The sequence below is a fragment of the Sus scrofa genome, chromosome 1 (genome assembly GCF_054392235.1).
Source record: "Sus scrofa isolate SSC_HxYL_T2T_F1_AM1 chromosome 1, Sscrofa_HxYL_maternal_Yorkshire_Landrace_v2.0, whole genome shotgun sequence".
NCBI lineage: Eukaryota > Metazoa > Chordata > Mammalia > Artiodactyla > Suidae > Sus > Sus scrofa.
In genome coordinates, this window is record NC_139383.1 from 199953971 (window position 1) to 199966418 (window position 12448).

The 12448-nt window shown below is 37.1% G+C and overlaps 1 protein-coding gene across 4 annotated transcripts in view; it reads left to right on the top strand.

Moving 5' to 3' along the window:
• The window catches only part of PCNX4 (pecanex 4), a 41715-nt gene that overhangs the window by 26531 nt on the left and 2736 nt on the right, over positions 1-12448 (top strand). For 2 of the 4 annotated variants that reach the window (XM_084982477.1, XM_084982484.1), the window contains 3 exons: positions 25-1061; positions 1716-1902; positions 4006-4149. In XM_084982477.1, the coding sequence (XP_084838603.1) occupies positions 25-1061; positions 1716-1902; positions 4006-4149 (1368 nt within the window). The remainder of the gene's footprint in view (positions 1-24; positions 1062-1715; positions 1903-4005; positions 4150-12448) is intronic. The other 2 variants (XM_084982482.1, XM_084982486.1) reach the window with 1 other exon arrangement.

Below are 12448 nucleotides of genomic sequence, written 5' to 3' on the forward strand. Positions count from 1 at the left end.
AAGTACTTTCCGTTTGCTCCTTAGGGGTTAGAATTGCAAGAAACATCCTGTCATACTGCTGAAGCTCGAAGAGTTGACGAAGTTTTTCAGGGTGCCTTTGAACAAGAGGAATATGCAAGAGTATGTTCCATTAACGAACACTTTGGAAATGTCCTGACACCCTGTACTGTTTTGCCTGTGAAACTCTATTCTGATGCCAGGAGTGTCTTGTCTGGCATAATAGATTCCCATGATAACTTAAAAGAATTTAAAGGTGACCTTGTTAAAGTACTTGTTTGGATACTTGTTCAGTTCTGTTCCAGAAGATCCAGCATGCAGGAGAATGTTCAAAAAACTGAAAATAAAGGGAAAGCATCTCTAATAATCCTGCCTGCTTTGAATTCTTCACCACAACCTGAATCCCTAGAAGACACAGATAGTTTAAATTCAGAAAATTTGGATGACTGGTCTGATGATATTTTTGGTGAGGAGCCAACTATCAAAAAAGGAAAAGAAGAAAAAGATCAGGTGAAAGTTTTGCCAGTTATAAATTTGCCTATACCAGGATCAGTAGAATCACAGAGGGTAGGTAATCATTCTACAAGCACAGTCACTGAAAGTAGTCTTTACCAAGCAGTTGTGTTGGGATACCCTGCTGTTGACAAAGGAGAGCAAGAAGACCGGACATATATCCCTCTCATGGAGTTCAGTTGTTCTCATTCTCACTTGTTAAGCTTACCTGAAGAATGGATGTCTAACTGTTTGCCTAATTCCAAAGTGAAGGAGATGAGATCGTTATTTCCAGAAGACTGGTATCAGTTTGTTTTAAAGCACTTGGAGTGTTTTCATTCAAAAGAAAATGCTTCAAGTATAGTGGAAGAAATTGCAAAGGACAGAGTATTGAAAGAATTTTATGTTCATGCAGTAGTGACTTGTTATTTTAGTTTATTTGGAGTGGACAATATGACTCCTAGTCCTGGTCATATATTGAGAGTTTACAGTGGCGTTTTGCCTTGGTCTGTTGCCTTGGATTGGCTTACAGAAAAGCCTGAACTGTTCCAACTAGTCCTGAAAGCTTTCAGGTAATTTGTTTTGGTTACATACAATTTGTAATATTGACTGAAAAAATATTGATTTTTTTTATAACCTAGAAGGATATGCTCCTCCATTTCTAATTTTTAAAAAGTGATCATTTTAAAAAGTAATTACATTCCCAAAAATGAAGAAAAAAATACTTAGTATATATTATGATTATATCAGGATTGCCCTTTAGTTTGTACTTCTTGGTTAGGTGGGGAAACTGTTTTTACATGCCTTCCTGGATTTCTTTGCTTTAACTCTTATCATTTCTCCCTGATCTTTTTTTCTGAAATGTGTATGATTTTAGTTAAGTGTCTTATAAAATATGGATTGAGGAATTACCATCATGGCATAGTGGAAACGAATCCAACTAGAAACCATGAGGTTGTGGGTTCAATCCCCTGGCTTTGTTCAGTGGGTTAAGAATCCGGCATTGCCATGAGCTGTGGCATAGGTCACAGATGCATATCAGATCTGACATTGCTGTGGCTGTGGCATAGGCTGGCATCTATAGCTCCAATTAGACCCCTACCTGGGAACCTCCATATGCTGTGGGTCCAGCCCTAAGAAGCCAAAAAACCCAAGATCTATCTATAAAGTTGATTTTAAGAATTCTAAAATTCCTTATTTCTCCTTTTTTTTTTTTTTTTTTTTAGGTATACTCTGAAACTAATGATTGATAAAGCAAGTTTAGGTCCAATAGAAGACTTTAAAGAGCTGACTGACTGTCTTGAAGAATATGAAAGTGACTGGTACATTGGTTTGGTGTCTGATGAAAAGTGGAAGGAAGCAGTTTTACAAGAAAAACCATACTTGTTTTCTCTGGGGTATGATCCTAATATGGTAAGGTTAAATATGTCCCATTAAACATTTTCACATATTAACCGTAAAGAATAGGAATCAGTTATAAAGTAATAGATTTAGTGAGAGTGGTAACATTCTAGGTATAAATAAAATTAACTGCAGTATTAAGGCATTTGTAATTATGATTTTATGGCTAATATAATCCAGTCCTAGAATGACTGATTATTTACTTTTGCAAACTTAATAGACGCCAATTAAGAATGCTGTGTGGGGAGTTCCCGTCGTGGCGCAGTGGTTAACGAATCCGACTAGGAACCATGAGGTTGTGGGTTCGGTCCCTGCCCTTGCTCAGTGGGTTAACGATCTGGCATTGCCGTGAGCTGTGGTGTAGGTTGCAGACGCGGCTCGGATCCTGCGGATCCTGCGTTGCTGTGGCTCTGGCGTAGGCCGGTGGCTACAGCTCTGATTCGACCCCTAGCCTGGGAACCTCCATATGCCGCGGGAGCGGCCCAAGAAATAGCAACAACAACAACAACAACAAAAGACAAAAGACAAAAAAAAAAAAAAAAAGAATGCTGTGTGGGAGTTCCCACCATGGAACAGTGCGTTAAGAAACTTACTGTAGCGGCTCCGGTCACCACAGAGGTGCAGGTTCCATCCACAGTCCAGCACAGTGAGTTAAAGGATCTGGTGTTGCCACAGTTGCTACATGGCATCTGTGGCTTGGACTTAGTCCCTGGCTGGGAACTTCCATGTGCCATGGGTGTGGACATAAAATTTTTAAAACTTTAAAAACAGACCAAAAAAAAAAAAAAAAAAAAAGAATGTTATGTGGCCACTCTGCAGTAACTGAGCTGTAAAATAGTCAAGTAAATGTAGTTTGCTATAGCATATTTGACTAAATGAGTCATATTTCCATGGGAAATTCAGGTATATGACTTATCACTTTGGATTTGACTCCTTGATAAAAAGTTAATTCATTAAGTGGCAAAATATTTCTTTTGCTGAAATCTGACTTGTGAAAATTCAGAGAGATTCTAAGGAACGACTTTTTTAAGATTTAGTACTTGTTCTTATTACATTTAAAATGTCATTGAGGAGTTCCCGTTGTGGCACAGCAGAAATGAATCCGACTAGGAACCATGAGGTTGCGGGTTCAAATCCTGGCCTCTCGTTGCCGTGAGCTGTGGTGTAGGTTGCAGACGTGGCTCAGATCTGGTGTTGCTATGGCTGTGGCGTGGGCTGGTGGCTGCAGCTCCAATTGGCCCCCAACCCCGGGAACCTCCACATGCCACGAGTGAGGCCCTAAAAAGACAAAAAGACCAAAAAAAAAAAAAATGTCATCAAGTGTACACAATATGAAAGATTCAGTGTTATGAACTTTTTGTGGGTTCCATGTGTGGTATTATTGCAAATGTGCTTCCCAATGAAAAAGAAGAAAGTTGTTTTTAAAAAACAACCATTTAAAGTCTTGGAAATGGGGAGTTCCCATCCTGGCTCAGCATAAACGAATCTGACTAGAATCCATGAGGACACAGCCTGGATCACTGGCCTCACTCAGTGGGTTAAGGATCTGGCATTTCTGTGAGCTATGTTATAGGTCACAGATGCTGCTAGGATCCTGCATTGCTGTGGCTGTGGCATAGGCTGGCAGCTATAGCTCTGATTCTACCCCTAGCCTGGGAACTCTCATGTGCCACAGGTGTAGCCCTAAAAAAACCAAACCAAACAAAAATCAAACAAACAAAAAAGTCTTGGAAATGGTTCTAAGGGCATACAGCAAATAAAGAAACATTTATTTAAGTAAATATTCTAGGGAGTTCCCATTGTGCAGAGGAAATGAATCTGACTAGTATCCATTAGAATGTGGGTTCCATCCCTGGCCTCACTCAGTGGGTCAGGGAACTGGCATTGCTGTGAGCTGTGGTGTAGGTCACAGACATGTCTCAGATCCCACATTGCTGTGGCTGTGGTGTAGGCCAGCAGCTGTAGCTCCAATTTGACCACTGGCCTGGGATCTTCCATATGCTGCGAGTACGGCCCCAAAAAAAGCAAAAAAAAAAAAAAAAAAAAAAAAAATCTAAAACCTAGGAAGAGTGGTTAGAGTCCACATTATTTGAACCAAGACCCATTCTCTCCCAGCTCAGCAAGACAGAAACTCCACTCAGACTGGTATTGCCAAGAACACAGGGCTCCCTCTCTCCTCAGCTCCCAGTTGAAAGGCTGTTTTCCTACAAGAAGAACTTCAGCATTTCTCTTCTTACTCTGGGCATGTATAGTCAAAAGGTGAGAACTTCTTTCTGGCCACCCCAACATGTTGGATGGAGGCTTTACCCAAACATGGTGCCACTGAGAATGGTGGGGCCCTGATCTCCCTTGCATGTGGAGGTTCCACACTGGGAGAGACAAGTCAGAAAGAGCTGAGTTTACTGCTTCTCTTCTACCAAACACTTATGTCATAAAGCTTAGGTGTCACTCAGAAGTATGCCATTGTCTTAGCTTCCAGTCCCAGAGCTCTAGGTCAGACATTTTGCCCCCCGGGTGAAGCTGACCATTAAAAAAAAAAGCTCCAGATCTCTTCCCAAAGGAGCTGACGGCATTTGCACACAGTGCGGACGTGTTAAAGCTTAAGGTGTTCTCAAAAACAGTGGAGGTTGTGGTAAAAGTAATTAGAGGCAACTGGCAAAATCATTTGAGATCTAAGCTAAACTGTAAGCTGGGTAGATTAACAGAGAGAACTAGGGAAAGAAACAGCAAAGAAGAGCCCTCCTGGGGTCAAAACAAATCACAAACATTGACCTCAAAAACTGTTCTTTCAAAGAATAGTTCTTGTCCCAAATTGAATTGGATCACTCTTTGGAGCAGTTTAGGTCCTGGGATATTGTTGACTATGTAGAGCAACCAGCTGTGTATAAGCATTTCACAAAGAGAGCCCTGCCAAACCATTGCCATCCCTTCTTAACTGTGGGCCTTCACAAGGCTGCACTCCCCGAAGAGCAGTCTCAGAAACTTTACACTTTGCAGGGAAGGTAGGATTAACTTCACTGAAGTCACCAAGCCATTCACTAAGCAAATATGCAAATAACAGTAACAAGCCCTGGGGTTGGGGGTAGAGAGGATCAGTACTCAGAATTGTTGCAGTATTATCGAAAATGTCCAATTTTCAACAAAAATTAGGAAACATGGAAAAAACAAAACAAAAAGACAGGAAAATTTGATCCATGTGCTGGGGTAAGGGATGACAGAAATGGCCTATGAGAGTGACTAAATATCAGATTTAACAATGATTTCATAGTAACCATTCTATGTATGTTAAAAAGACTGAAGGAAATCAAGATTAAAGAACTAAAACAAAGTGAGTATAAAGAGGAGTTCCCTGGTGGCCTAGTGGTTAAGAACTCCACATTCTCACTGCTGTGGCTTGGGTTTAGTCCCTGGCCAGGGAACTTCACATGCCATGGGCATGGCCAAAAAACACTGAAGTGAGAAAGAGGGAATGAACTTCAACATAATAAAGGCCATATATGACAGCCTACAAGTAACATCATACTCTACAGTGAAGAGCTGAAAGCTTTACCTCTAAGATCAGAGACAAGACAAGACAGGATGCCTGCTTTCACTACTTTTATTCAAAATAGTATTAGAACTACAGAGCAGTTTAGTCAAGAAAAAGAAATAAAAGCATCCAAATTGGAGAGGAAGAAGTAAAACTCACAGTATTTGCAGATGATGTGGTATTATACATAGAAACCCTATACACTATAATAAACTATCAGAAAGAAAAATTAAGAAAACAGTCCATTTACAGTTGCATCAAAAAGAGTAAAATATCTAGAAAAAAAATGTTTTGTCACTCTAAGTTCATACCTCCTAATCTCCTTCACCTAATTCTCTTCTTCCTCCTTCCCCTTCCTTTTCCCCCTCCCCTCTGGCAAACCACCTGTTTATGTGTCTATAACTCTGTTTTTGTTTTTTTACATTTGTTCATTTGTTTTGTTTTTTAGATTCTAAGTATAAGCAAATCATGCAATATTTGTCTTTTTCTGACTTATTGTGCTTAGCATAATAGCCTCTAGGTCCATTTGTGTTGTCACAAGTGGCAAGCTTTCATTCTTTTTTATGGCTGATTAATATTCCATTATATGTATATCCCACATCTTCTTTTATCCATTCATCTACTGATAGGCACTCAAGTTGCTTCTATATCTTGGCTATTATAAATAATATTGCACTGAATGTAGGGGTGCATATATCTTTCCTAATTGGATAAATACCCAGCAGTGGAATTGCTGGGTCATATGGTAGTTCTATTTTTAATTTTTTGAAGAATCTCCATACTGTTTTCCATAGTGGCTGCACCAATTTAAATTCTCACCAACCATGTATGAGGGTTTCCTTTTCTCCATATCCTCATCAACTCTTGTTATTTGTTGTTTTTTGATAATAGCCATTCTGAAAGGTATGAGATGATAACTCATTGTGGTTTTGATTTGCCTCTTCCTGAAGATCAGGAATGTTGAGCATATTTTCATGTGCCTGTAGGCCATCTATATGTCTTCATTGGATAAAAGTCTATTCAGGTCATCTGGCCATTTTTAAATCATGGGGTTTTTTTTGTTTGTGCGTTTGTTTTTTTTGATGTTGTATGAGTTTCTTTGTTTATTTTGGACATTAGTTCATTATCAGTTATGTTATTTGCAAATATCTTCTACTATTCAGTATATGGCCTTTTCATTTTGTTGATTACTTTCTTTGCTGTGCAAAGGCTTTTTAGTTTGATGTAGTCCCGTTTAATTTTGCTTTTGTTTCCTTTGCCTGAGGAGACATATCAAAAAAAAAAAAAAAAAGAGAGAGTATTACTAAGACTGATGTCAAAGAACTTGCTACCTTTATTTTCTTCTTGAAGTTTTATAGTTTCAGGTCTTACATTTAAGTCTTTTTTTTTTTTTTTTTTTTTTTTTTTGGTCTTTTGTGTTTTTAGGGCTGCACCCATGGCATATGGAGGTTCCCAGGCTAGGGGTTAAATCAGAGCTGTAGCCACCGGCCCATGCCAGAGCTACAGCAGCACGGGATCCGAGCCACATCTGTGACCTACACCACAGCTCACAGCAACACCAGATCCTTAACCCACTGAGCAAGACCAGGGATCGAACCCACAACCTCATGGTTCCGTTGGATTCGTTAACCACTGAGCCACAATGGGAACTCCTAATTTTTTAATCCATTTTGAATTGTGTATGATGTGAGAAAGTATGCCAGTTTCATTTACTTGCATGTAGTTGTCCAATTTTCCCACACCATTTAAGAGGCTGTCTTTTTCCTATTCTATGTTTTTGCCCCCTTTGTCATAGATTACTTGTGCACATAAGTGTGGATTCATTTCTGAGCTCTCTGTTCTGTTCCATTGATCTATGTATTGTTTTCATGCCACTTCCATATGTTTGATTACTGTAGCTTTGTAATATATTTTGAACTCAAGGACTGATACCACTAGTTTTATTATTCTTTCTCAAGATTGTTTTGGCTATTTGGGATCTTTTGTGTTTCTGTACAGATTTTATAATTATATGGTCTAGTTATGTGAAAAGTGCCATTGGTATTTTATAGGGATTGCACTGAGTCTGTAGATTGCCTTGGGTCATATGGTTATTTTAAAAATATTAATTATTCCAACCCATGAACACAGTATCTCTTTCTTTTGTGACATGTGTTTCTTTCATCAATATCTTAGAGTTTTATGAATATAGGACTTTTACCTCCTTACTTGAATTTATTCATAGGTATTTTATTATTTTTGATGCAATTATGAATGAGGTTGTTTTCCCAGAAGAAAACTGGGGTAGCAATGCTTATATCAGACAAAACAGACTTTAAAACAAAGACTGTAACAAGAGACAAAGAAGAACATTACATATCAAGGAATTAATCCAACAAAATGATATACAGTATAACAATTGTAAAATATTATGCACCCAACATAGAAGCCCCTAAATACTTAAAGCAAATATTAACAGACATAAAGGGAGAAATTGACAGGAACACACTAATATTAATACCCCACTTGCATCAATGAAAGATCATCCAGACAGAAAATCAATAGAGAAACACTGATCTTAAGTGACACACTAAATAGATTGACTATAGGTATGTGTAAGAACATTATATCTAAAAGCAGTAGAATATACATTCTTTCCAAGTGCACATGGAACATTCTCCAGGATAGGACACATGCTAGGCCACAAAACAAGTCTCAGTAAATTTGAGAAAATTGAAATTCTATTGGGCATCTTTTCCAACCACAATAATGTGAGACTAGGAATCAACTACAAGAAAAAAGCTGCAAAAAAACACAGACACTGGAGGCTAACCAATACACTGCTGAAAATCCGATGGATCACTGAAGAAATCAAAAATACCTAGAGACAGATGAAAATGTAACTACAATGATCCAAAATCTATGGGATGCATCAAAAGCAGTTCTAAGAGGGAAGTTTATACAACTCAGTATCAAGAAAAAAAACAAAAAACCAAAAAAACCCCAATCATAAAATGGGCAAGAGACCTAGATAGACATTTCTTCAAAGAAGATGTACAGATGGCCAACAGGTACATGAAAAGATGTTCAGCATTGTAAATTATTAGAAAAATGCAAATCAAAACTATAGTGAGTAATCACCTCACACCAGTCAGAATGGCTACCATCAAAAAGTCTACAAACAATAAATGCTAGAGGGGGTGTGGAGAAAAGGGAACCCTCCTATACTGTTGGTGGGAATGTAAGTTGGTGCAACCACGATGGAGAACAATATAGACCTTCCTTAAAAAACTAAAAATACAGTTACTGTGCAATCCAGCAATGTCACTCCTGGGCATATATCCAGTAAAGACAAAAATTCTAATTCAAAAAGATACAAGCACCTCAATATATATGCACATTGAAATATTACTCAGCCATGAAAAGAATGAAGTAATGCCATTTGCAGCAACATGGATGGACCTAGAGATTATCATACTAAGTGAAGGAAGGCAGAGTAAAGACCAACATGTGGAATCTGTGGAATCTAAAAAAAATGATACAAAAGAACTTACATATCAGAAATAGACTCATAGACATATGAAAAAAACCTCATTGTTACCAAAAGGAAAGGGGGGGAAGGATAAATTAGGAGTTTGGAATTAACAGATATTACTATATATAAAATAGATAAACAAGAAGGACCTACTATGTCACACTGGAAACTATATTCAGTATCTTGTAATAACCTATAATGGAAAGGAATATGAAAAAGAACATATAAATGGGAGAAATATTTGTAAAACATGTATCTAATAAGGGGTTAGTATACAGTATATTAGATATATTAAAATGTATAAAGAACTCATACAACTCAGTAGCAAAATAAAAAAAATCTGATTCTAACATGAGCAAGGGATCTGAGTACCCTGAATCTGAATTTTTCCAGAGAAGATATACAGATTGCTAACAGGTACATGAAAAGTTTATTAGCATTACTGACCATGAGGGAAATGCAAATCGAAACCACTGTCACCTCACACCTGTTAGAATGACTCTTATCAAAAGACAAGAAATTACAAATGTTGGCTAGGATGTAAAGAAAAGGGAACTCCCATATACCTTTGGTAGGAATGAAAATGAATGCAGCCACTATGGAAAACAATATTTACAGTTCTCAAAAAATAAAAAGTAGAACTACCATATGATCCAGCAACTTCAATTTTGAGTGTTTATTCAAAGGAAAACAAAAACAAAAAAAACAATACCTGCAGCCCCTTATTCATTGCAGCATTATTTATAATAGCCAAGACATGGAAAAAAACTCACGTGTTCATCTGTGGATGGATGAATAAAGAAAATGCACACAGACTAGAATATTATTCAGCCATAAAAAGGAAATATTATCATTTGTGACAAAATGGATAAACCTTAAGTGTGTTATGCTAAGTGAAGTAGGTCAGAGAGAGATCCATTTGATCTCAATTCCATTTGATCTCTTATATGTGGAATCTTACATGTGGTTACCAGAAGTTGAGGGATGAGAGTGGGTAAAATTGGTCAAACTACAAACTTACAGTTATCAAACAAATAAGTCCTGGGAATGTAATATATAACATGATGTCTATAGTTAATAATACTGCATCATGTATTTTTATGTTGCAAGAAAGTAGATCTTTAAAGTTCTCAAGAAAAAAATAAAAGCTTATAACTGTGTAGTGATGATGTTAATTAGACTTATTGTGATTATTATACAATACATCAAAATACTGAATTATTATATACCTAAAATAAATATATATTTCAGTTATAACTCACTTTAAAAAGGGAAATGAAGGTAAGATGACAATCTCATATCAAATAAAGAATATCAAGAGATAGAAATGATAAGAAAAGAACTAAATGAAAAATTTGCTAGAGGGCTAGACCATAAATAGAATAACTTAACCCAGTATAAAAATAAAGGACTTGTATAGACATTTCTTCAAAGAAAATATGCAAATGGAGCAATAAGCACATGAAAGGACACTCAACATCCTTCATCATCAGGGAAATGCTAAGCAAAACCACAGTGAGATATCACATCATAGTAGGATATCTAAAATCAAAATGTTAGAAATATTAGTAAGGATATAGAGAAACTGAAACTCTGATACAGTATAAGTAGAACTGTAAAATGGCACAACCGCTTTGGAAAACATCTGGCAGTTTCTCAAATTAAACACAGAGTTACCATGGTCCACTCCTAGGAATTAGCATATACCCAAAATAAATGAAAACAGAAATCCACACAAAAATTTGTACATGGATGTATATAGCAGCATTATTCATAATTGTTGAAAGATGGGAACACCCAACTGTCTATCACCTGATGAAAGAATAAACAAATAGTGGTTCATTCATTCAGTGGAGTATTATTTGGCTACAAAAAGTGCTACAACATGAATTGCTGGGAGCCATTCGTGAAGGTCTGTCTGCTGACAAAGTCCAGGAGACTAAGGACCCCAGACTGCACAGCATGTCTGGGAAAGCGATGGTCCTGCTTATTCTTCTCTGCCTGCTTATGCTGTTAATAAAAACTGTGAGAGCTGGGAAATTGCTGTCAAATAAAGTTCCCCAAAAAAAGATCCCAGGCGGGTTGACGTTGGGGCCTAGTGCTTACCCAAAAATTCCTACGATCCCCCTGTTCTATGATCATCATCCATTTCTGAGACTCCCCCTTTTTTCTCTCTAATACAGCCCCTAATAGAATGCTTTCATATTTGGACTGGTACTGTTTAACCTGTGAAAGAATCTTGAAGGCATAATAGAGGCTTGAGGCACAGGTCTCCATGCTCCAGCAAGTAGTTCTTTTCTATGCTAGGGCCTAGTTGATGAATAGGGTAGATATTGGGCCTTAGTTATTGAAAAACTTGTGCGGTTTGCACCATGTAATCGAATTCAGGTCAGGAAATTGCCTACTTTCAGTCAATTGTATATTGCTATGCCAGGCCTATTGGCCCAACCCTAAGGTGTGTCAGTGCTATGGTTTCTAGTTCTATAAGAATCAAAATAACCTTTGATATATATGATTAACCTTTACTAATAGAATATAGTTTGGCCTTAGGTTTTAGACACATAAAAACATTTTTAAAGTTAGTAAGTTCATGCTTTTGCTACCCACAAAATTAGATCATTAACCTGAGTACATTTAATTATGGAAAGCCCAAAAAGAACATTGTGTTCCCAGATGTACCTGGTCATGTACCAGGTCATAAGGTAACATTTGTCAGAGGGGAAAATTAGTAAATATCACCAGATGTATGACACATGCCAAAAGAAAAACTTTATATAAGCTTGGTTGATTCAAACAATAAACGACAGTCCCACACAAACTCTGGGTCTGTGTCCATTCTTTCGCCGACACCGCTCATCCTTCAGGAGGGCCTGGTTCGGCTGGACCAGGACTCCGGCAATGAATGAACCCTAAAAACATGCTGAGTTAAAGAAACCAGTCACAAAAAACCATGTATTATGTGATTTCATTTATATAAAATTTCCAAGAATAGGTAAATCTATACATTATAAAATACATTAGAAGTTGTTTAGGAGTAGGGGAATTAAGGCGTAGGAAGATTATAGCTAAAGAGGACAGGGTTTCTTTTTGAGATCATTAATATGTTCTAAAATTGTAGAAATAGTTATAAATACCTGAATATACTAAAAAAGCCACTGAATTAATACATTTTACAGTAATAAATTATATGGAATGTGAATTAGTCTCAATAAAACTTTTAAAAAGAGACTATTGGATGCTTGTTCACTGGCTAATGTTTGTGACTTACACATTGCTGAGGCTGGATAGGGTGAGGAAATAGAAGAAATGAAAGAGAACTGAGTACAGTGGCTGTCCAGGAATTTTTTTCTCTCATACTTACTCAGAAAGTTACCAAACAGAAGGGATTCTTGATTCAGAAGACAAGCAACTCATGTGTGTACATTTTTTTAATTGAAGTATAATTGATTTACAAAATTATGTTAATTTCTGCTGTACAGCAAAGTAATTCAGATATATAAACATATACAACTTTT